This window comes from Ylistrum balloti, unplaced genomic scaffold (genome assembly GCF_031769215.1).
Source record: "Ylistrum balloti isolate Yb309-2 unplaced genomic scaffold, AGI_CSIRO_Ybal_v1 Utg369926, whole genome shotgun sequence".
Lineage (NCBI taxonomy): Eukaryota > Metazoa > Mollusca > Bivalvia > Pectinida > Pectinidae > Ylistrum > Ylistrum balloti.
In genome coordinates, this window is record NW_026782041.1 from 315,014 (window position 1) to 341,049 (window position 26,036).

The 26,036-nt window shown below is 36.5% G+C and overlaps 2 protein-coding genes across 2 annotated transcripts in view; both read right to left on the bottom strand.

Moving 5' to 3' along the window:
- Positions 1 to 1,936: 1,936 nt before the first annotated feature.
- LOC132546988 (echinoidin-like) lies at positions 1,937 to 5,731 on the bottom strand. The gene is made up of 4 exons (XM_060210724.1): positions 5,608 to 5,731; positions 4,078 to 4,359; positions 3,522 to 3,698; positions 1,937 to 2,010 (listed from the first exon to the last, which is right to left on the bottom strand). The coding sequence occupies exons 1-4, from the start codon at positions 5,687 to 5,689 to the stop codon at positions 1,937 to 1,939; spliced, it is 615 nt and encodes a 204-aa protein (XP_060066707.1). The 5' UTR covers positions 5,690 to 5,731.
- A 1,927-nt stretch (positions 5,732 to 7,658) lies between these two features.
- Positions 7,659 to 26,036, bottom strand: part of LOC132547010 (serine/threonine-protein kinase mTOR-like) — a 43,098-nt gene continuing 24,720 nt past the window's right edge. Inside the window, exons 36-53 of the mRNA XM_060210743.1 lie at positions 25,595 to 25,720; positions 23,932 to 24,063; positions 23,286 to 23,404; positions 22,699 to 22,816; positions 21,986 to 22,183; positions 21,682 to 21,779; positions 20,496 to 20,691; positions 20,004 to 20,126; positions 19,210 to 19,392; positions 18,657 to 18,791; positions 15,479 to 15,653; positions 14,845 to 14,980; positions 13,791 to 13,938; positions 13,344 to 13,466; positions 13,100 to 13,182; positions 12,706 to 12,853; positions 11,310 to 11,445; positions 7,659 to 10,752 (exon numbers count right to left, since the gene is read on the bottom strand). Of these exons, the coding sequence (XP_060066726.1) occupies positions 10,415 to 10,752; positions 11,310 to 11,445; positions 12,706 to 12,853; positions 13,100 to 13,182; positions 13,344 to 13,466; positions 13,791 to 13,938; positions 14,845 to 14,980; positions 15,479 to 15,653; positions 18,657 to 18,791; positions 19,210 to 19,392; positions 20,004 to 20,126; positions 20,496 to 20,691; positions 21,682 to 21,779; positions 21,986 to 22,183; positions 22,699 to 22,816; positions 23,286 to 23,404; positions 23,932 to 24,063; positions 25,595 to 25,720 (2,715 nt within the window). The 3' untranslated portion in view covers positions 7,659 to 10,414. The remainder of the gene's footprint in view (positions 10,753 to 11,309; positions 11,446 to 12,705; positions 12,854 to 13,099; positions 13,183 to 13,343; positions 13,467 to 13,790; positions 13,939 to 14,844; positions 14,981 to 15,478; positions 15,654 to 18,656; positions 18,792 to 19,209; positions 19,393 to 20,003; positions 20,127 to 20,495; positions 20,692 to 21,681; positions 21,780 to 21,985; positions 22,184 to 22,698; positions 22,817 to 23,285; positions 23,405 to 23,931; positions 24,064 to 25,594; positions 25,721 to 26,036) is intronic.

A 26,036-nucleotide genomic window follows, 5' to 3' on the forward strand; every position in this document is an offset into this window, starting at 1 on the left:
TCACCTGTTTGACATCAATAAACAGCTTCTTCTCAATAGTGGAGAAGCATGAATCGTGACATTGGGAAAGAATCATGGTGAATGGTAGGACTACCAAGCTGATTTAAAGGAAGTACCAAATTTCAAGGTCACAGAGAGAGTGTTAAATCTTTCATCAACTTCTTCTCAATAGTCAGTTAGTCAAGAGGCAAAGGGTCAAAATGTTTGATCCGTAGCATACTGGGATGAAGGGGTTCTGAGTTTGTGCGACTAGATGATCTTTGTCTACTTTCAAGAACATGACTCAAATGTTTTATAATTTTCACTGCTGACTCAAAATGATGTAAAGGCCCAGGGTTATGATATTTTTCAAGTAACATGTTCTGGTGAAGGGCTACAAAATAAATGACATAGTTCAAATAGTTCAAAAGGTTAGAATGTATCAAAATCTTCTTATTCACCTAAAATCCATGAGTCGTGAAGTTAGGATAGCAGAATGCTGGGTATTTCAGGGCTTGCAAACGTATTCAAGTAACTGATATTGACTAAATTTCAAGATCACAGGGTTCAAATGTGTTAAATTATTGAAATTACTTTTTCCAACGTATACCAATATATAGACCTAGGTCATAGTACATGGCACAAAATTGACTAAGTTTTATTTTCTAAGCTACAGAAAAGTGAGAGATACAGGTCCATGGAGCCTCTTGTTCACTGCTGAATACTGCTGCTGTTGTTTAAGAAATCAGTTCTGGCTTTTATTGCATGAATTGAATAAAATAAAGATGAAATGTAGATATATGTTTTAAACAGGTAAATGTCGGTGACATTCAGGAACCCCTGTAGTTCAGGCTGAGGCAAATTTAGAAGGTTTTCTTTTTGTTTATTTTCAAAGTAAAAAATGTTCTGGTTGATGTTTTTGACGTAAGATAACAATGGTGTTATATACAAGATACGTTTTATTTTCATTGTGACATTTTACAGGTAAAATGTGAGTATTACAAAGTAATAATTTTTTGTAGTAGTAATTAAGATATACAGTTCAATAGTATGTAGATAATTGTATATTTTATAGGTTGCATGTAACAATGTGATCAATGCTACATTGTTGATCATTAGTAGTGTTAAACTGTTCTTTGTTTTGTTGTTACCATAGTTACATTTTTCCATGTTTTGTACAAAAGGTGTACAATGTTGTTACCAGATGTTCAGAATAAAGTTTGTTTTTCTATCGTATTTGTTTCTATGTACCTCCAGCAAGCTAATTAACATATTTCATTAATATCATGATATCATATGACCTATCAATTTGGTACTAAGCAGTGTTTTATTCTTTTGAAAAAATGATGAAGGCTTGCCACCAAAAATTCCAAAATATTTGTTCATATAAAAACATTCTCTTGGGTACCAGCTATTGTCCTCAGGTGTCAAATTAACATTAGTTAAGAAATAATCCCTCCTCAAGATGTTTCAAACCAGATTTGGTTGAAATCCACCCAAGCATGAAGGAGTAGTAATATTTAAAAGCAAAACAAAGAAGTTGGCATTTTGAACCCACTTCAAAGCCAGGAGATTGAATCAACTTTATTTCTGGTTGTCCTCCGCAATGATGTTTCAGCCCAAATTTGGATGAATTATGCTCAGGCATATAGGTGAAGTATTTTAAAAGTAAAAATTTAAGCAAAGTGGGTGGCAAGGATGAACCATGATGGCAATAGGTCATCTCGACAATTCTGGTTGCTTTCATGGCAATGTTTGACTTTGTTCTCGTATATTTTTCGTTCATTTTTGGCCACAATTTCTTGGCCCTTACGACCCTTTCTGTGTTGAAGATATAAAAGTAATAATCCTATCTGCTGAATCCAGGATGTATAATTTAAAAGACAACGCCTTTATGTGATGTCATTCTCCAAAAGACAATACTAACGAACCAGCATATGTTATGTTTATTACAACACTATACCACTGTAACAGGTGTTGGTGTAGACACCACTATGGGTTGTGGCGTTGTCACTTTTTCTGGTGTCATATCTGAAATTTTCAAAAAAAGATGACAGACATTTTAACAGTTTTGAACTATAATGTTGAAATTTATATTATACAGTTTTAGAAACACGACTGTGCTTGTATTAATGCAGAACTTTTCAATAAGCAATAATTTAGCTCAAATGTTGACCGTTTTCTATCTTGTTTAGACAAAATGGGCCAAACCAATTGGACCTAGTGTGGTAGGCGAAGCCTCTAGGACTAGGGAAAATATACTTAAGTAATTGGACCAGAAAAATAGCATACACCTGTGGAATCTGTGGAAAAAGATCAAACATACAGGGCCTAGACTAAATCGACCAAACCAGTGGAGCCAGGGTGAAAAAAAAAAAAAACAATTTGGCCTCGGAAAATGGATCAAACGAAGAGGGCAAGAAAAATGAGTCAAACTGATGTGGCCTAGTAAAATAGACCAATGCTAAGGGGTCTAGTGAAATAGACCAATCATAAAGGTCCTAGTAAAATAGACCAATCCTAAGGGGCCTAGTGAAGTAGACCAATCATAAAAGTCCTAGTAAAATAGACCAATCCTAAGGGGCCTAGTGAAATAGACCAATCATAAAGGTCCTAGTAAAATAGACCAATCCTAAGGGGCCTAGTGAAATAGACCAATCATAAAGGTCCTAGTGAAATAGACCAATCCTAAGGGGCCTAGAGAAATAGACCAATCCTAAGGGGCCTAGTGAAATAGACTAATCCTAAGGGGCCTAGTGAAATAGACCAATCCTAAGGGGCCTAGTGAAATAGACCAATCCTAAGGGGCCTAGTGAAATAGACCAATCCTAAGGGGCCTAGTGAAATAGACCAATCATAAAGGTCCTAGTAAAATAGACCAATCCTAAGGGGCCTGGCGAAGGAAACCAGAATTAATACTGGGCATTGGAAAATACAACAAAAAAGTGACTTCGAATTCCAGACTTCAAGAGGTGGGGAAATTTACCATACGAATGGAAATCGAGCCTTACTAGAACCAGTTCAAATACTGCAGTAGGCTTGGTGTATCAAGTTACGAGACTCCTTCATCTCGACTGACACAAAATATTATCAATGTTGTCTTGGTATGAATAGACCTGCGAAGCTTTATCATTTATATCGACGATAGAAGCAAAATCCGTTGCTTATATTTACAAACACTGACTATGTTGTCTTCCTATGCCTATTTTAAATAAAATAAATCGTTCATTATTGACGAAGTAATCCATTATGTGGAGCGGCCATTTTGACGGCGAGTCGTCACGGTTTCTTTGCTGACGTAATGGTCATGTGATGGTTGTCTTACGTTGTATCATTATATCGTGTTATTGTCATGCATATGTAAACATTGTTAACTGGAGTCAATTTCGTCACCATTACATAAAGCAATAACTCTGCTGTTATAAGACTGGTGTTTGCATATTTTCGTTATATAATTGACACATACCATTAGCCAATTTACAGACGCTGTGCCGTTTACAAGCATGGAGTAAAATGTAAAAATTTCAAAAATGTATATTTACTAAATTTGCAAATCCAGCCATAGTTCTCTGGGATGAACAAGATGGAGGAACACGGATAATCATGCCAGTGACCGGAGTCGCGGTATTTCAGTAGGGTGCAGTCCTCTTGTGCTGCAGCAATACCTCCCAGACCAGCCGGCTGTCCACTAGCCCAGTAGGTATAATCTACAGGACTATCTGGACAGGGAAATAAATAATGTTAATGACAGTAGTTTCCAGCGTATTCACGTCCACGTGTTAGTATAGTATTAGGTAATGTGTGGACAACGTTTCTGCCACATTATCGTAAGAACGGTTTTGATTTAAAAAACAAAAACAAAAACAAACAAAATCGACCTAGTGATAAACAGAAGTTCACTCTAAAAAGTGACGGAGCCAGAATTCAGTTACGTTACATTTTTCTGCTATCTTTAACGCTTTGATGGCTTGCAATGATTTTAAAGATACCCGGAGTACCAGTAAAGTCTAAACCCTCCTTCATGTTCAAGTTTACATTTATAGGGGGAATCTATAGCAAACCACAATCGCCTAAATCTGAAAAAAGTAAGACTCTTACCGTCAGCCCACACAAATGTTCCCTCCGTGTTCTGGTCCGTCAGTCCTAGCCATACGCCATTTCCCGCGAAGCTGAGAGAGCCTAGCTCTGTCATTATGAAATTCTGCTCCATGGATGAGTGGATCGTTAGAAGGAATCCACCCTTGGCATGGCAGTCATTATTGGCGTGAGCCCAGTCTTGGTGATGGTGGATTTCAAACGTGTAACAATGGTTTTCGAAACTCTGCAAGGCAGGCCCCCTCTGCAGGTTGATAGGACAGCGTGTTACGTCCGTCTGGGCAGCTGTCATTCAGAAAATCATAAAGGTAAGTAACTTGTCTGTTAATTTTGGACAACCCTGTACTATTACATGATGAATAGGGTTTTCAGCTAAAAATAACATAATGAAATATATTGATATGTATACAACAAACAGCCTATATAAAATTTCTGATGTTGTGGAGTGCTCCCTAGTATGGTATAAACCAGATACACGATCCCCTCGTGTAGTCAATAACGGACAACTTGTAGGTTAGATTGTCCCTGACATTGTTAAGTTGTCTAGTTGTATATGGCACCATGTTTGGTCGAAAGCTCAGAGATACATGGCATCGACATTAAAACCCCAAAACGTGATTATGTTTCCATGCCAAGGTCTTTCTAACCAAGCTTCCACAGAGCACAACACAATCCCAGACATTCGTGGTTGTTCTACAGCAAACATATTTCTCTCGACTAACGACCTTTAGAAATCACATCGCGACGTTATATACTTGGGCTGACCAACGTTTACATGGTGGATGTCGCCGATGACGAAGAAGACTCTCATCCTTCCTGAACACCGATTTTAGATTATTTAAGATCTTGCTGACATGTTGATATATTTATTTAGTCCTTTAAACAAGATGATGATGGTTAAAATACTGACTGATAACTGAGTCAACATTTGAATTACAAAAAAAAAAAAAAAAAACAAACAAGTAGGAATTTTCTTTTATTCAGGATACTGCGCAAGATGATAACACGAATCTCAACATTACAGGTTGTAGTAAGTACGAAAACGAGTTTACGTGTAGATGACTAGGAAATTCCAAGAAATTCTTGTTCCTGTCCCTAGTCTAACTCCCGCAGAATTGAATATCCTAGCAGGTTAGATGTACTTATAACGCCTTGAAGCACTTATAACTATGCATTATCTTACGTAACAAAGGTCTCGTGTCCGTGCGGTCATTTTTAATCTCAAACAAGAAGCCCTACTTCCTTATCATCTGTCCACGATGTTGGAATAGCTGATAATGAAGTAATGATAGTGGTTTAAAACTGAGAAGCCATTGTCGTTGTATTATAGGAGACAGGGGTCTCCTTAAACTAATAGGTCACCAGGATGCAGAATTGTATCTATTTATTTAGATCTACACTGTTATAGGCACGTTCAAGTTCAAATGATCAAATTAGCATATACATAAACCTTCAAAAGGGCTTGAAATTGATCGAGTGTTTGAATAATAGAGATAATAAATAGATTATTATTTGCTAGTGAACCATATTTACCTGCTAGTTGTAGACACAACACCAATAGACTCGGGAACATCAACGAGGCCATTTTTCCACGAGAGTGAAAATGGAAGTGCATACGTACAGAACAACACGTGATTACCTCTACAGATACAAAGATAAGCAAAGTCGTCCTGTTAGGCGACGCCCAGTGCTAAATGTTGTTTAAACCTGATAACACTGACCAAACAACATGATTACTTTAGTATGTGCTAAATAAAAATCTAATACCGAGGTAATTTGATATAAAGAGTTATAATTGTGCTGTTGAGTAACTTTCAGTTTTCCGTGTCAAAAAGATATTTATAAATAAACATTACCTTTCGTTTTTGTGTATCTCTAAATGATCAAAAAATTTTCAACATTAAGATTAGTTTATTTAAATTGACCTTTTGAAGACAAGGCTTCAATATTTTATTAAAGCGGCACTTAAAGTTGATGGGAATCCTTATATATTAAGAATATATTATACATGACATTGTTAAGTGTGAACACGTGATCAAGGCTATTGTACAAACAGCCATTGGGGGATAGTTAATATGAGACAGGCAGAGCTTCGAAAGAGCGACACTTAATGGCTTTATGACATTCTCGGTTGAAAGTATCGAGAAAATGACACACCAATGGCGGAATAGAATAGCAGTTCTTACAACACGCCGAGTAGAATTTTCTACTGATTGCGTAACAAGAACTTCTATTCTGCTGACGTTACCAACCTGAGGATAACGTTTATAAAATAATTCGTTAGTGCTTTAAGAAATGTTGGTGTGCTACAGCGAGCGCAATTAGTGACGTTGCCGTTTGGTGGACTTGTGTACATTTGCATGTGTTGTGACCTCATATAAGATTGCGTTATACGCAAAGTACGTGATATTTAATTCATGTCAACTTCATTTGTAAGAAAGCATCATATTTCACCAAAATTCGAAGCATGTCAAACAAAGTTAGATAAGCGAAATGCTGTCATTTTCTGCTCTTTGCCTTTCATTTCCGGAAGATGTTTTGCTCAGAAAGGTGGTCTTATACGTTAACGGTAAAGGGTAAACCATAGGGAGGTGTTGTATCAAGGGAAATCAGTGGGAAGGAGGGGTATTCTGGGTATTAACGGGAAGGAGGGGTATTCTGGGTAATCAACGGGAAAGAGTGGTATTCTGGGTAATCGATGGGAATGAGGGGTATTATGGGTAATCAACGGGAAGGAGGGGTATCATGGGTAATCAACGGGAAGGAGGGGTATTATGGGTAATCGACGGGAAGGAGGGGTATTATAAGTAATCGATGGGAAGGTGGGGTATTATGGGTAATCAATGATGTGCGACGTGGAAAATAATTGGGATGTAATGAGTAATCAATAGAAAGGTGGGTTATCGTGGGTAATCAATAGAAAGGTGGGTTATTGTGGGTAATCAATGGGAAGTTGGGGTATCGTGGGTAATCAATAGAAAGGTGGGGTATCGTGGGTAATCTATGGAAAGTTGTGGTATCATGGGTAATCAATGGGAAGTTGTGGTATCGTGGGTAATCAATGGGAAGTTGGGGTATCGTGGGTAATCTATGGGAAGTTGTGGTATGGTGGGTAATCTATGGGAAGTTGTGGTATCATGGGTAATCAATGGGAAGTTGTGGTATCGTGGGTAATCAATGGGAAGTTGTGGTATCATGGGTAATCAATGGGAAGTTGGGGTATCGTGGGTAATCAATGGGAAGTTGTGGTATCATGGGTAATCAATGGGAAGTTGTGGTATCGTGGGTAATCAATGGGAAGTTGTGGTATCGTGGGTAATCAATGGGAAGTTGGGGTATCGTGGGTAATCAAAGGGAAGTTGTGATATCGTGGGTAATCTATGGGAAGGTTGGATATTATGGGTTGTCAATGAGAATCTTGATAATCAGTGGGAAGGTGGGAAATCTAGGAATGTGCGACATCATTAGTAGTTAATGGGAAAGTGGGTTATCACAGGTAATCATGTTGTAATCATGTACCGGCTGACAAATGTTGTACAATGTGAATATTACAAAGATGCAACTTCAAAACAAGGTCAGTAAGATTTTTTTTAATGTTATTTTTTATTTATCATTTTTTAATTACACATAATCAACATAACAAAGCATTGGAATTTATCATGTAGCCTATATCACATAAACAGACTGCAGCACTCTCAGACTAGTTTTACCACAGATTTAACAAAGCAATACAGAGTCAGTATTGTGTTTTCAGGAAGCTCAATCATACAACTGGTAAAAAAAGGGGTCCACAGGTCTAAACTGTCACACAACTGTAATGCCCTATAATTGCTTTAGTAGCTGTAGCATTAGGATGAACAATTACGAAATGATAAAAACAGCAACACCTTTCTGTTCATTTCACTTCCATGACACCCATGGAGATGAAATTTGAAATGTTTTAAGATGGAAGTTGTGGTGGCCATACTGGAATTTTTACAAACCCCTAAAATAACAACTCTTGGTTAGATAAGGATAATATAAAGCAAGCTTGAGATGAATGCTGTACCTATAACTAGAGGAAAAGATTTTCAGATGCATTGTATTACAAAACGGCCGCTGTGGCTGCCATTAAAAAAAAATAACAAAAAAAACAACAACACACTTGATGGCTTCCTGTCCATAAAATTATCCACTAATTTTCAGCTCACAATACCAGTGGAACTGCAGAGAAAGATTAAAAAGCGAAAAAGTATGCACTCCCTTGATGACAGACAAAACATCATGACTATTGGTCATCCTGAACCTTTGGGTCAGATGACTTTAAAAGGGTCCCATGGGCCTTAACAGTCACCCGAGATCTTCAAGTCTTTGGACAACCTGTCAATCAGTCCAAGCATTGGGGCAGACAGAACAGAGCTGATATATAAATACTCACAAAGTTTTTTTTTATTGTTTCTAAGTTTGAAGGCTTGATTTTCAATTAAACAAAACTAATAACATTGTGACCTTGAATAAAGGTCAAGGTCATTCATTTGAACAAACATGATAGCCCTTCATCCCAGAATGATACTGGCCCAATATCATGACCCTGGACTATCAGTTATTGAGAAGAAATCATTTTGACACATTTGACCGCTGTGACCTTGGAAAAACATCAAGGTCATTCATCCCAGCATGCTGTTGACCCAATATGACCCTTGGTCATTTTGTTATTGAGAATTTATTTAAAGATTTTGATACAATTGACCCCTGTGACCATGAACATAATTCATGGTCATTCATTTGAACCAACTTGGTAGCCCTTCACCCCAGCATGCCACTGGCCCTTATCATGACCCTGGGCTTGAAAATCTGAAGAAATCTGATGTTGTGAACTGTGGTTTATGTGTATTAGCCAACATTTGATACAATACAGATGTAAAACAGCCAAGCAACGATTTACACATGAAAACACTAATCATTATCTGATTATCAGCGAATAGTTCCAACATCTACTTCAGGTGCTCTATCAGTGATGTTCAAACTACACTTACATTTTAAAACGGTTATAAACCTGAAGTAAAGAATTCATTAAAACTATCAAAAATGAATATGGACCACAATTATGAGTTTCCTCAAGATCTGAACTTTCACAATCAATTTTAAGTTTCCTTAAGATCTGAACTTTCACAATCAATTTTAAGTTTCCTTAAGATCTGAACTTTCACAATCAATTTTAAGTTTCCTTAAGATCTGAACTTTCACAATCAATTTTAAGTTTCCTTAAGATCTGAACTTTCACAATCAATTTTAAGTTTCCTTAAGATCTGAACTTTCACAATCAATTTTAAGTTTCCTTAAGATCTGAACTTTCACAATCAATTTTAAGTTTCGTTAAGATCTGAACTTTCACAATCAATTTTAAGTTTCCTTAAGATCTGAACTTTCACAATCAATTTGAAGTTTCCTTAAGATCTGAACTTTCACAATCAATTTGAAGTTTCCTTAAGATCTGAACTTAAACAATAGACAACATTCTGCATGATTATACAAAGTACTTGTATCTCTCTTTAGGTCCGTTTTCTACTGTATCATAATAATACTTCATTAGTCCAACAAGACTATCACTTGTAAATCTTGTCTCTCTCAGAGTCATAAACAGTGTCCTCCATACTTACAACAGAGTACACATTACGAAAGTCTCTCATAACGCCATAAACAGTGTCCTCCATACTTACAACAGAGTACACATTATGGAAGTCTCCCGTACAGCAATAACGGTGTCCTCCATACTTACAACAGAGTACACATTACGAAAGTCTCTCATAACGCCATAAACAGTGTCCTCCATACTTACAACAGAGTACACATTATGGAAGTTTTTCGTACAGCCATAATGGTGTCCTCCATACTTACAACAGAGTACACATTATGGAAGTCTCTCTTAGAGCCATAATGGTGTCCTCCATACTTACAACAGAGTACACATTACGAAAGTCTCAAGTTATCAGAAACTTTTAACCATCAAAATAATATTATCAATGTTTTAAGTATGTAATGTCACATAACCATGTTTTATTATGTATCACAGAACCCTCCTCAAGCTTAATGACAAAGAGGTTGGCATATTTCTCGGCAGAATATTAAGTCAAACAGACTAAACTGAGGATTTAATGATCATCACCATCATTTATAGTAACCAGTCACATGATCCTTTAAATTAATTGTTAAAGTGTGTTAACCCGTTCAGGTAACAAACCATAACTAAAACATGTCATTCGGTCACTATCAAACACTTTTACAACACACGATCTATTCAATCCGATGTAGAGGATGTCCATTTCACAGAGGTGTTGTATCATTATTTGTGTCTACAACATCACCAGAACGGGCACCAGCCGATGTAACACTGACACAAATTCTCGTGTGAGGTGGCCTGTTTGATGAGAAGCTCTACTTGAGTGTTAACGTCTATAGAGTCCTTTGTAGGAAAGTCTCTCCCTGTTAGTTTGTCCCGTACCCTGTGTACGATGGATATTGCTTTCTTGTTGAGTACCTCAGCCTGTGTATTATCACCTCCAGCTGATCCTGGACCCTCTGGAGCAGTCTTCTTGTGACTGGTTGTACTTAGTTCTACACTATCCAGAATATCACCCTTCTCCTGGCTACCCGTGAACGAATCTGACCGGTTTGTCTTTGGTTTTGTTTTGGTTGTAGCTGTGAAGTCATTTGAAACAATCAACATTTTAATTCATTATGTTATTTTATCTATAACCATAAAACACAGGCTCAACACATTTTAAAAATCTACTTACTGTGTCTATTGTACCATAAACCACAGGCTCAACACATTTTAAAAATCTACTTACTGTGTCTATTGTACCATAAACCACAGGCTCAACACATTTTAAAAATCTACTTACTGTGTCTATTGTACCATAAACCACAGGTTCAACACATTTTAAAAATCTACTTACTGTGTCTATTGTACCATAAACCACAGGCTCAACACACTGTGTCTATTGTACCATAAACCACAAGGCTCAACACATAATCTACTTACTGTGTCTATTGTTTTAAAAATACTTACTGTGTCTATTGTACCATAATACACAGGCTCAACACATTTTAAATCTACTTACTGTGTCTATTGTACCATAAAACACAGGCTTAACAATAAGTACCAATCAGAAGATCTTAACATTAAACATTTTGAAAAACTATTGTAAAATTAACATTTGTTGGTGCTAGTTAAAAAGATATATTTTACTTACTGTCCATAAGTCTCCAGTTCAGGAGAGGGTCATACACAAAGGCCTCTAACACTGCCATCAGACTGTCCTTGTGTTCTCGTAGTACCTCCATAACACTCTCGCATGTCATCCGATAGTTACCATCGATGCCTGTCACCTTCAACAGTTATACATACTTCATTAACTGATTATCAATACCAGCCATGACTTATAAAAGACCAGAGAATCATTATTTGGAAGAATTTTCAAATTTTACACTTTTATTTGCCTTTGTCTTCCTGATATAACCCAAAGACTCCTTGAACCCAAACACTTACCCTGGAGTCTAGAGGAGGGCTTATTACAGGACCCCAGGAACACAAAAACTTACAATCTAAGTCAGGGGATGAACTTTTCACACAGAACCCAAAAACTTACATTCTTAGCTAGGGAGAGGGCTTATTACAGTACCCCGGGAACCAACACCTTACACTCTGTCATGGATTGGGCTTATCACAGGACCCCAGGAACCAACACCTTACACTCTGTCATGGGATGGGTTTATCACAGGACCCCGGGAACCAACACTTAACACTCTGTAAAGTGGTGGGCTTATTACAGTACCCCCCGAACCAACAACTTACACTCTGTCATGGGGTGGGCTTATCACAGGACCCCGGGAACCAACACTTAACACTCTATAAGGTGGTGGGGTTATTACATGACCCCAGGAACCAACACTTTACACTCTATCAGGGGGTGGGCTTATTATAGTACCCCAGGAACCAACACTTTACACTCTGTCAGGGGGTGGGCTTATTACAGGACCCCAGGAACCAACACTCTACACTCTATCAGGGGGTGGGCTTCTTATAGTACGCCAGGAACCAACACTTTACACTCTGTCAAGGGGTGGGCTTATTATAGTACCCCAGGAACCAACACTTTACACTCTGTCAAGGGGTGGGCTTATTATAGTACCCCAGGAACCAACACTTTACATTCTGTTAGGGGGTGGGCTTATTACATGACCCCAAGAACCAACATTTCATATTCTAAGTCAGCAGGAGTGCTTGTTACAGTTCAGGACAACAAAAACAAGTCAGTTTGTAATTTATTGATAACAGCAAGTAGTTATATGAGAGGGCTCATTGTTTGGCATATAATGCATCTTCCTAAAATGAGAAACATTTCATTGCAGAAATTCCTTGAAGAATACGTTTTATATTTTATGACCGACAAAAATGTTGGTCATTAATACATGTGTAACAAGAAGTTTGACATGATCACACCAAGTTAATATATATCTGGTGATTACTTAAAAGAGAATAAACTTCTCGCACACCTGTACTTTCCTTTATTCATTTATCTAATAACAAAATATAAAATTGGTCATCATTCTTGGTATATATTCCAGTAGAAACCCTAGTACATGTACCTCCATAGCACTGATAAGCATTCTGGTGAGTCGGAATGGAATCTTCTCTGGAAATTTCTCCCTCACCATAGCAACCTCAAAACAGTCCCCGAAGTCTATGTGGATCACCTTGCCACTGACCCTATCCAGCATCAGGTTAGAGGGATGTCTGTTACACAAATCAAAATACATCACTAAGGCAATTTTTTCAAGATATAACATATCTGTCACAACAAAATTAAAGACCACAAAATACCTTTAAATGTTAGAACTACTGGCAATTTGTTAGGTAACATCAAATTGTCTGGCATCAATGTGAAAGGTAGACTTTGAATCTATTGACACAGTGAGTGAACATGTGGGGCATCATATCATAGATAATACAGAGGGTTGCTTGTGTTTGTATTCCTCTCACCTGTCTCCCAGTCCAAGCACATATCCTACCATTGACATCACAGCCAGAGATCGAGTGTAATTAGTTCTACGGTCAAACCATACCTGTGTGATAAAAGTCAAAAAGGCCAGTATAAACACAGTATCTAAGAGAATACTGTGTAAACAATGAAAACATCTGAAATTAGATATAAGATATTTGAAAATGTCTTTAGTGGAAATCAGTTTCCTAAAATTTGTTCTTCTAAATCAATTGCTCAACTTACCTCAGAGCTTGGACTTTTGTACCAAAGAATTTTAGCAAGATCATCTCCCTGTGTATGTTCTAAAGCATGCTCAAATACTTCAACCTTCTGCATCAGTGTGAGGTGGTCATAGTCAGGTGCCATCTGTTGGGAGATAGTGGAACTAAAGATTAATAAAGGGGAACAATTCCTAACATAAACATCAAACTGCCATCATCATTTGAGAGACAGTGGAACTACTGAGTCATAAAGGGGAACAATTCCTTACATAACCATCAAAACACCATCTGTTGAGAGACAGTGGAACTATTGAGTCATAAAGGGGAACAATTCCTGACAAAAACATCAAAATGCCATCTGTTGAGAGCCAGTTGAACTATTGAGTAATAATGGGGAACAAACATATTATATTTTACATAAAAAGAAGGTATTGTATGTCCAAACAAAAGAAAGGATTTAATTGCTTACCCGTAGCATCAAGCGGTGCTCAATATTCAAAAGAATCTTTTTCTTCTCACGATAATCCCTGATCAGAGCGTGAAAAGTGTCAGTGTGTGGTACCCAGCCAATCAATCCAGAGTTGGTGGACAGTGGAATCACAGAAAATCGTTGAATCCTGAATAAATTACAGGGGAAATCAGATCTTACTTCATGTTCGATGATGTCTTGTTTTTTTTCACATACATCAAGTTCATACACATGACTACAAGTGATTGGGTGGTAAGGGGCTGTACAAAACTGGGTGCTTAATTAACACCACCAAGCTACCAGTAACAGGTAAAGCTCTAATAACGAGTGTTTATTTACAACACACAACTAGAGGAGAGCAATATTTCAATACCAATAAGTTTGTTGTATTTCTTAAACAACATTAATTTCCCTCTTCACAATTCTTCACCAATCACATTATATTGTTTTACAGACATAACTTTTAAAATGGCTTAATATCTAACCTTATCTCGGATTGATAACTTATGAATGATTATACTTCTGAATCCATAATAGTGATAGAAAATATTTTGATATAAGCATTCAGTGTTCCTAGAAACCCCCAAATGGGAGTTCATAACTCCCAAAACAACTGCTTTTCAAAATGAAAATATGAACTTAATTTATTTTACAACAATTGTGAAACAAGTTCTTTCAACTGATACAATCACTATTGTTAGCCTGGCTAGCATGTAAGTGGTCTTTCTGTGGGAGGAAACAGGAGTACCCAGAAAGAAACTGACATAGCCGAACAGGTGCCCCACTACCTTTTCTGTTCTGGAAACTGAGCCTAGGACAGCTAGTTAAAAGGCTAATGCATTACCAGTGCTACACCCAACAACCATGCTTGTATCCCCAGCTGCCTGTATGTTTAATTTTTTAGAATTCTTTTATGTTAAGCATACCAATGGGGTAGAAAATTCTGTTAATCTATGGAATCTGACATTAAAGTTAACAGATCTTTGACAACATCCTGCAATGATTTTAATCTCAGAGTGACAAGGATTGTTATCACTGATTCCAAGTCACTTACGTCAGATTTCTCCTCAACGTCTCAGGGTTATTGAGAAGTAGGGAGTTGACCAATCCAAACAGCTGCATCACACGCTCATCCTGTCGCAGGTCCTCGTGTCCCTTCAGCAGGAACATGTACTCTTGTCCATTATTACCTGTGTAATGTCAGATCTTCATTAGGAAACAAGATTAGCATCATATCTGTTTGATATTAATTAGATCTTTTAATGCCTTGAAAATGAGATCTATAGAGTTGTTCTTCCAGATGGAGTTAAGAACAACTGAATCCTACACAAGCTTGCAATGAGATATAATCCCTCTCCTTCCTCAAACAGTAAATGGCTGTGATATATACATGTATACAGAGATATTCAAGATAATCTATGTCTATTGTGTTTCATTGTACATGTATGAGTTAATGAAAAAAGTCTGCTGTCTTCACTGAACAGCTCACAACATTGAGTGGTCTTAAAAACTAGTGATGAATTTCAGCTAAGCACATTCAAATTATATTTGGCATCATTCTACATTGTAAAAGTATACTGCCATCATTTGTTTTAATTCAATGAAATAGAAAATTAATTTTACCAGTTAGTGATTGAAAATTAAAGCATTTAAAAAAAAAGTAACTACAAATTGATTGACCATCTCACCAAATATGCTGAGTTTTCTTGGACGTTGTTTGGAAGTGATGACCTGCAATGAACTTTGAACCCTCCGAATTTTGATGACTGGTTGATTGGGATCATAGGTTCCTGGCACTGCCAATTCCAGATCCTGACATCGTAATAATTTTGGGGAGACATATTGTAATTCCAGAGACGTCAGCTGTTAATATAACAAGATGACAAAAATCATAATAAAATGAGTAAAAATAGATGAATATTTTCTCCTACATATCCATAGTGTTGACACCTCATATCATAGATATTAGTAGCAGAACTCACAATACAAAGGCAAAATTTTATTTTATAAACATAATGATGTATGGCTAAATTGTTTGAATTTTATTTTATAAACGTAATGATGTATGGCTAAATTGTTTAAATTTTACTTTTTTTCTATTTTTACTTGTGCTACATTTAAAATGTAGTGACAAGAAATGAATATATTTAATTTGGGAAGATTTTTGATGACCAACATGATCCCTAAAATCTTTCTACAGATGTAACATCTATAATCAATTTTTTTTATTTTGTCATTGTCCTATTTCACAACTAATGTCTGACAATAAAGAATTTTCTATAAATCAGCTTCAATTTCATCCTTATGTCACAAAATAAAGTCGATCAAGTGGACAGTTTTAGTTTTTAACTAGTTATAATAGCAGCTATGTTGGTATTTCTCTGTCCACTATGGTTTCTGGACTCCAAAACGGGAACAATTACAGAAAAACTTGTCACCAATATAACTTCTACAAATAGCGATTTTGTCCTTGGGTTACACTTAGAAATCAATGAAATAACAGTAGCGGTATGAAGCTTCATTAAAACCTGTTGTCATCATGATATAAGATAGATAGAATATATAGAAAGTAAGTAATTTCCCCCCAAACTGTTTCACAATTGCTAACTTACCCCATTTCACTACCAATAGATTACCCTGTGTATAATCTTCTTGGCAGTGCAGACACATACGTAGAATAAATTTCAACACTTTTACAGCTGATATATAACGAAAAAATGGAATAAAATAAAAAAGGAGGGTATTTTTATGCCTAAAACTAGGAAATATCTGAACTCCTGCTTAATTTGAAACAAAGACATACAAATTCTATTGGAAAACAAATACTGAAAAGTTGACAAAATTGTAATACAAACTAAAAACTGAGGGTTAAACTTGAACAGAACAAAAATCAGATGATGGGAGTCATACTGCAAATAATGTGTCTCTGTACAAAGTTTAATGGCTATAGTTCTTGTAGAATGGAAGGAGTGAGACCAAATTCTAACTGAAATGTTTGATGGATGGACATATGGAGGAAGAATAAGGAAGACAATTACTATTAATTATTTTAAAATGTTTGTGTGTGTGTTCCATCAAGAAAATAATGACAGTATCTGTTTAAAATTTTATATCAGTTTGCAAATTAAATCTACAGTTGATAATTCTAATGATAGTTGTCAGTTTTCATAAATAAAGTATAAAGTTGTCACTGAAGTGCATGCAGTCTTATTATTTTGACTTGTACTTAGCCCCAAATCAGAATAATGAATATAAAAGTTGATATGGCAGCTACATCAAATTGATATCCTGCTGTGAAAAGTCCAAAACAAAGTGAGAAACAAAATACCATCCCAAAAATTCCATGCAATATTGATAAAATCATTGTGATGTCAATGATTTCGTAAAAGAATAAAATACCAAATCCGTTTTCAAAATGAAATAAAAAATGATTAGAGAACCTTTTCTAAAGCTAATACGGCCAGAACATACCTCTGGGAGCGGTTTGTCCCCCTGCAAGTCAAACTAAGGAATGTTACACCTGTCTATATCAAATTAACACTTTTCTAAAGCTAATACGGCCAGAACATACCTCTGGGAGTGGTTTGTCCCCCTGCAAGTCAAACTAAGGAATGTTACACCTGTCTATATCAAATTAACACTTTTCTAAAGCTAATATGGCCAGAACATACCTCTGGGAGTGGTTTGTCCCCCTGCAAGTCAAACTAAGGAATGTTACACCTGTCAAATTAACACTTCCCATGTCAGCAGGATTCCCAGTTCTCTTTCTAATTTTGAGACATTCCAAAACACACAATATCATATCATTTTGATTTGAAATGAAAACATGAGTAATTTTTTGTAAAATTTTTCTAGGCGAGTGCTGAATACCAACTCCAAAAATTTAATGAGTCAAGTTATTTAGAGTCATAGTGGGTTCTCTAAATTCAATATAATTCAAATGTGTTATTACATGCCAAAAATTGAACAGTTTGTGCAGGAAACAATTCCAAACACTACATGTGTGATAGATCCACCATATTCAATCAGGAATAGTGTCTGTGTTAACACTGCAAAAAAGTCTACCTGATGCACAATATATAAGATGTGAATGAATTTTGTCACATCCTCAATTTTAATTTGCAAACCTGTGCTCCTAAAAGATGAACCCAGAATAATCTGCATAAGTTTTCCAGGTAAGATACTAATTGCTTAGTCTCGTCCAACCAGACTTTTGTTGGCTGCACTTGATAATGTAGAGTCTTGGTGAATGAGAATACCTGTTGTTATGTCTCCATATTCCTATCTGCCATTTGCACAAAGGATTACAGGGAAGCTCACTTCATGACTGACAGTATGTGAAATTTTTCACTTTCTTGTCTTCATATGTGTTGTGTTTAAGGTTTGCTTAGCAACCAAATTTATGATGAGGTTATGAACTATCTTATTACCATGGGCATCAGTTTGGGGCAGCTGTTTCGTGATATACTTAAGTTACGATAAGGTTGTGAACAGTCTTATTACCATGGGCATCAGTTTGGGGCAGCTGTTTAGAGATATACTTAAGTTACGATGAGGTTGTGAAGAGACATGTTACCTACTTAAATCTACTTAAATCAAGACGACCTGTTTTTGTGAGTAACCTGGGGTAGCTGTTTGGAGATCTACATAAATCAGACCTGCTTGTATGATGTTGTGAGTAACCTGGGGCAGCTGTTTGGAGATCTACATAAATCAGACCTGATGGTATGATGTTGTGAGTTACCTGGGGCAGCTGTTTGGAGATCTACATAAATCAGACCTGCTTGTATGATGTTGTGAGTAACCTGGGGCAGCTGTTTGGAGATCTACATAAATCAGACCTGATGGTATGATGTTGTGAGTTACCTGGGGCAGCTGTTTGGAGATGCGTCTAAAGACATGGTAGTATAGATCCCAAGCCTGAGTCAGGTCCTTCACATTACCTGACCTCTGATGCTTCCTACACCACTCCTGGGCGTCCATCAGGTCTCGTCCATATGCCTTAAACAACAACAGGGTCAGGTGTTTGAAGCAAATAACACAAAACATTGGTATAATAAGGCTTGTTATGGATGGGCATTTCAATAATAGAAACTTTACTGAAAATTAGTGTTATTCACTGAGTTTATGTACTTTAAAAATTGTCAGGATAATTCTACCTACAACTGCTACCTGTATCACTGTAAAATCATATATTTTCCTGTATCTGTAAATACCATTCAGTAATTGAGATTTAAGTTTTCCTCAGTCTGTGAATGTTATTCTCAGTGATTAATATATTATGTCCCATATGTTCTGACTGTTTCCTCTGTGATTTGCTCCCATTAAATCCTTGGAGTAAGAAGTATATAAAAGTGTGTGTTAGTGTTAGAGAGGGAGGCTGGTAAATGAGCCTGAAAGAGTTACTGACAAAATATACCTGGTTAAAAGAGGTTTCCTTGAGTGTCTGGGGTCCTCTCTCCATCATAGCATGTAGGGGCTCCAGTGTAGCGAACATGCCTTTTACATCTCGTTCTCCAAAGTACAGGCGGGAAGCTTCCTCTAGACCCTCATGCCACAGTTCATGCCACAGGATGGCCACACGGATAAGTTCCTCACTCACCTTCAAAGAAATCAAATAAACAATGTCCTACAGAAATTTCACGTCTTTTTTTTCAGTGTAATATGTTTTGGCATTTTTTGCTTACTTTTATCAACAGTTTTTGTTCCTATATTTTCGGTCAGAATTTTGTCACTTTCAAATGGACAACGCCAGACAAACAATTCTTAAGTTTCTGATATGACAATTAAATATTGTGCAATTCACTCATACCATCATGGTTTCTTGTTTTAGTGTATTCTGTGTGTTCACATTTACCAACATGTTCTATCATTTATCTGTGTTGTGGATTTCCACACTTACCAACATGGCCTGTTGTACAAGCGTGTTGCTGTGTTCACACTTACCAACATGGCCTGTTGTATGAGAGTGTTGCTGTGTTCACACTTACCAACATGGCCTGTTGTACGAGCGTGTTGCTGTGTTTACACTTACCAACATAGCCTGTTGTACCAACGTGTTGCTGTGTTCACACTTACCAAAATGGCCTGTTATATGACAAGCGTGTTGCTGTGTTCACACTTACCAACATGGCCTGTTGTACCAGCGTGTTGCTGTGTTCACACTTACCAACATAGCCTGTTGTACCAGCGTGTTGCTGTGTTCACACTTACCAACATGGCCTGTTGTACGAGCGTGTTGCTGTGTTCACACATACTCTTCAGAATCTTGTTGGCTGCAGACTGCCTAGCTGTTGCATTACTCTTTGAGGCGACTGTCAGGGGGTATATCAATGCCTGTAACAATACAATATTTTACCATGACAACCATACCTAAATCAGCACAACCAGTATACAATATTTTACCATGACAACCATACCTAAATCAGTATACGATAAACTCTAGCAGTCCTGTTTTTATCAACACTAATGATTAAAATACTTAACATCATGGTTCTTTGAATTTGGTATAGGGAACAAATTTAAAGATTCATTGACAAAAGAAACATTTAGAAATGTAAGCCAAATACTTTATCAAAAATATATATGTTTGAAAATCATTTGTAATGAAACATTTTAAAATCAGAATATTATTCTTTTTTTTTTTTATATTTTTGATATAAAAGACCATTATGTTCAAGAACCAGGTAATGGTAGAAGTCTTACCTGTGGGTGATGTTTACCAACATCTATTAACAGCTGAGAGATGAGACGACCAACCAACAAGCGAGGAGTATCAATACGAGCAATAAGTTGGGGGATGACCTGTAGCCAGTTATCAATCTGAATAGTCTTCAGACCTTCAACAAGGGCCTCGTACACCTCTGCCCACTGGCCGTAATCAAACCACAGAGTCAGCAGTCTAGGATAAAAACAACCATGTGGTAAGTATTAAAGAAATGTACTTATAAATACATATCTCAGTTTAACAAAATTTTTAAGTGGGTTGTTGAAAATTATTACAGAAAGACTAGAGGTGACAGTGAGACACCAATGTCCCCACTGGCAGCCAATAAAAAGGACATCCAGTTCTGAGAATATTTGACGAAAATCTACTGAATCAGATAAATTTTTGAGATTCTCTTCGCTCAGAGGCCGTAACTAAACTCTCCAATATTCAATTAACAAGAACCCAATATTTATCCTGCAAATGGTACTGCCATTGTTGGAATACACCTGATATATATATTTTGCTGTATTCGACAGTGAAGGAAAACAGATTTGTTTTAGCATGTACATTAACTTGACAGAATTATTTCCTGAAGTAATATAAAACCTACGTTAACAATTAAAATAACTTGAGATGAGTGATTTTATATGTCATTATGAAGCAAGGTAATATGAAAATTGACAAAAATTGCTGTCATGTACTTTGAAGTTTAGAACTACATTTTGGTACAGAGCGATTTTTTTTTATATATGTCATCAGGCAAAATACAGCATAACGTCAATGTCAGGTGAACAAAGACTGAACAACAAAAACGTTGATGCTTTGATTGTCTGATTTTCAATCAGTGTTGAAGGATAAATAGAATACATACTCAGTGTCTTAAAATTAAAGCTGCATTTTGGCTCGGGACCGAAACACAAAAATGGCTATCCAGAGGCTCACCACTTTGGTCTTTCTTCACCCTCATCAAAATACAGTTTATATGTTGAGACACTGACCATATATTCTGTATAAACCTGACTTCTATCATCTCATAATACAACTACATATCTCTATCAAAGAGCAAATGAGCAGAAACCAATTCAGTGGTTAACTGCCAGGGACAGCCATGTAAATTCCAGTCATTTTCTATGGTAGGAACTCAGGTACTGTGAGCAACTTTCAATACTACATTTCTTTTACCTCAAGGTGTCTTGAAGACTGTTTTGCTGTGACAAAGAAATAGACCTAAAGAATCCATGTACAGCAGGAACACAGTATTTATGCATCTTGCTTGCACTCTGAAACAGTTAAAAAATAAAATCTGCCATCTTGGTTACTGCAAAAATGTATATCTACCTTTCTATATATTGCCAAACCGATACATGACAATATCAGAGTTCCTTGTGACAACTGATACAAAGAAGTAATACAGCAGAAGTGTCATTGTGTGTTTCAATGTTAATTAAAAAAGACCCTAAAAATCGAGAAAGTGAGAAGTACTTACTGATTCAATCCTTGGGGAACCTGGGGCATCATTAGAGCGGGAGAGTTCACCTTGATTGGTGACAGTCCGGCTGATGTCCCCTGGGCCTGCAGTGGCCGCAGCTGAGGCAGAGGAGCTAGAAGCCCCATCGCTTGTCTGGTTTTGTTGTTTATAGAATAAAACAGCCTCATAGTTCATCAGGGCCCAGGCATGGCTAGCCTACACGATAACAGCATTCAAAGTTATATATACATTTGTACAATACTAATTGATTGAATAATCTTCTATTCAATGTTAACCACTTCAAAAAAGGTATTCTTGGCTAGTTGTAACTTTTGAATTCTATTATCACATTAGTAATGAAGTGACTTCAGAAGTCATTCTTTTAAGATAAATTCCTTTCATGGCAAGCTCTCTGTTAGTATTTCTGAGCAAGTCAGTGAATAATACAGCCAAACTGAAGACTTCTGTCCATGTTTAAGCATTTCAGAGAAAAAAAGTGACAATTTACACCTTTCAGAGGGCTAGAGCCAACAATGGAAAGGCTATTAGAGAGTGTCTGTAAATAGGTACACCTTTCTGAGGGCTACAGACAATGGAAAGTATTTTAGAAAGAGTCTGTGAAAAGTTTCATTTACAGAGATCTACAGACAATAGTTAGGTTTTACAGACATCTACAGACAATAGTTAGGTTTTTCAGAGCTGAAAGTACAATAGTTGCTATGGTTACCTACTTTGTACCAGGTCTTGTCGTGTTCCGTCGCTAAACTGTAGTACTCCAGTACCTGGGGGATGGACACTTCGCCGATGTTCATGATAGCCTCTGTCCATTCACCCAATTTAAGGTAACACCTGTTACAGGAGTAAACAGAACACAAGACACTTCAAATTCTATTAAAATTTTTCTTTTTTGTTTATTTTTGGAAATTGAAATTCTGTTAGAAATTCACAAAAGTCTTTGAAACTATTACGACCTTGACTCATTTTGCTTTATTACAGAATATAATCAAAGGTCTGAACATGCTGCATATCAAAGACTAACCACTAGTCTTTTTACAGAGGTACAATGACCTCTCACAATTCTGATAGTGTTCCAGTTCTGGACCAGCATATTAACTGGTTTTTCTTATCTTTCCACTAACGACAATTAACATCAGAGACATCTATAATTACATTAAAATCAATTATTGTGGAATTGAACCTGAACAAGCATTAACATGGCTGAAAATTACATTGAATAGGAATTATTACATAATCCATGACAGTGATTACCACTATGACCTTCACTTTGACTATTTAATTGACCTTGACCCTAGCACACCTTGCCATCAGTCTGTTCAGCTCCCCTCTCAGTTGAGCATCCTCTGGAGCATTAAGCTGCATGATACGAGCCTGTAGTGATTGTTGTACAAAGAGTTGGAGTTTACCATAAGCCTCTTTCTGTAAGATAGAGGGAAAAATATGAATCAGGACAGCTCTTCTTTGAACAGAAATGTTTTCCTTGCTGTAAAAGTTTCATACTTTTCTATTATTCCAGTTTGTAGCCAGAAACTAGGCAAGTCTACAAGGTAAACCTACAAAAGCACACAGAGGCAACTACTAAAAATGTTCGTTATATCGGAGGCCAGATAGCTCTGGTGGAAGAACATCAGACACTGCAAGATCCAGTGAAGATAATAAGTGTATGGTTGGATCCCTGCTTGAAGTCCTCGGTAAGATCTTGGACTGTCCTGTGCCATTATTGTTGTAACTTTGGACAAGAATCTTTAACCCTATTGTTTTGAATAGTATTTATCAGGCCTCTCGCATCTTCTCTAGTGACCCAAGCTGATCATGGGGCTGTAATCCAGCAAACAAACAAATAATGCTCAGGAAGATGTTAGAAGAATTTCCAGGCTTTGCTTAGTGGAAGTTACATCCTATCTACAATATACAACAGCTTTCATTACTTATTTAAAGGGACTTACTTTCTGGTTATTTTTCCACATATGTTTCATGTATGCAAAGGTAACCTGTGGGTTGACTGTTGGTATTGGCTGGTCGGTCCTCTTACTGGGGTCACCACCTAGCAGTGTGACCAGGGTCTTGTTAGACAATGCCTGTTAATTAAAAGAAATAGAAGCTTGGCTAAAGCACCTTAAGACTGTCCATTTCATGGAGTCTTCCTTCTAAGTCAAACAGAGGCTTGATTCTAGGTAAAACAGAGGCTTGGTTCATGATCTGACATAAAACATAATTCTAGGTTTAACAGTGGCTTGCTTCCAGGTCTGACAGAAACTTGCTTAGGTGCAACAAAGACTTGGTTCTAGGTCTAACAAATATTTGATTCTAGGTCTAACAAAGACTTGATTCATGGTATATCATAGATGGGATTCTAACAGGTACTTAATTCCACGTCCAGGCCATAAATTTGTATGGACTTGTATCATAGACTTGATTCTAGGCTTTGTGGAGACTAGATTCTAGGTTCAACAAAGACTAGATTCAAGGTGGTCTATTACAGATTTGATCCTAGACAACATATGGCATATATGATACCAAATACTGTAATAAATCACCAGACCTTGTCTCATGTAATCAGAACAAAACTTATAGGTATCAAATGCCTTCCAGTATATCTAAAACACATGGATCATAGATAATTACAGATAAACACTTATAATCCTTAACAAACACATTAATTTGTTTGTTTTGATATGTTTCTGTTTTAAATGTACCATGATTATAACACAATAATAAAAAATTTGAATTTCTTCTTCTTTTTTTTTTTTATTTAAAGAAAAGTCAGTGTTCTATTAAGAATGTTGAAGCTAATTCGATCCAAGTTCAATTCATGTAAAATCTGACAATTGGAATCAAATTTAAAACAAAAAGTATACAATAGAAATAAAACATTTTTCGAATGCCATCCATTGTAATCGATTTAAGTTTGAGGGATTCCAGTAAAACATTTATTCCAAATGACTCTATAAATAAGTGTACCCCTGGTAAAATACTTATTCCAAAAGACTCTATAAATAAGTGTACCCCTGGTAAAATACTTATTCCAAACGACTCTATAAATAAGTGTACCCCTGGTAAAATACTTATTCCAAACGACTCTATAAATAAGTGTGCCCCTGGTAAAATACTTATTCCAAACGACTCTATAAATAAGTGTACCCCTGGTAAAATACTTATTCCAAATGACTCTATAAATAAGTGTACCCCTGGTAAAATACTTATTCCAAATGACTCTATAAATAAGTGTACCCCTGGTAAAATACTTATTCCAAACTACTCTATAAATAAGTGTACCCCTGGTAAATACTATCTCCAACACACAGCTCTGCTAGAAAGAAGTTTATTTTAGCTTGATAGGTTGAGCATTCAAACTAGTAATTATAAGTCAGGGGTTCTGGACTCAGATCCTAATAAGGGCATTGAAATAAATATGTCCTCCTGTTACATTAGTAAATTCTATGTTTGACAAATCTTGGATATAAAACAGTTTATGATACGATACTGTTTGTATGAATGCACTTTTCTTGGTCGTCCCTGACTGACAAACAAAGAATTCTCAAGTTGAGTAGATATTTTGCTGGAACAGCTCTCAGAGAAAACACACTATGTTATATTTAAAATACTCACAAGGTGTCCGTTCTTGCGACACAAGCTGGCGTATTTGAGCCATGTCTTCATGTCCTCTACAGGGGAGACAACCAGTGAACGCACTTGGATGATTCTCTGCCAGTCTTCCACCACTTTCTGACAACCCTATAACCACAAACAACATAAATCTTTAAGGTTAAAAATACATCTAACAAGGAAATGATTCTTCAACATCCAAAATATCTGTACTAATACCAGCCATCTGTACAACACTTGAATGAATCTAAGCTGCAAAGAAATACAAAATATCCTTTTCATGTGTGATTAGAAACTGACTGACAAAAACAAAGTGAGAAGGTGTTCACATACATATAATATGAATATAAATCCCAAAATTGTAGACAAGCTTTTGATATCCACAGATTTATATCCCTGTCTGATAAACATCTATATATCACAGTCTGTTGGGTAGGAACATAAT

Bases quoted from the DNA above. Each gene is read 5' to 3' on its own strand.
- LOC132546988 (XM_060210724.1), bottom strand. From the start codon at position 5,689: ATGCACTTCCATTTTCACTCTCGTGGAAAAATGGCCTCGTTGATGTTC. The intron at 3,699-4,077 runs GTAAGAGTCTTA...TTCCCTGTCCAG, and splicing joins AACATTTGTGTGGGCTGACG to ATAGTCCTGTAGATTATACC. The intron at 2,011-3,521 runs GTAAATATACAT...TGAAAATTTCAG, and splicing joins TGGCTGGATTTGCAAATTTA to ATATGACACCAGAAAAAGTG.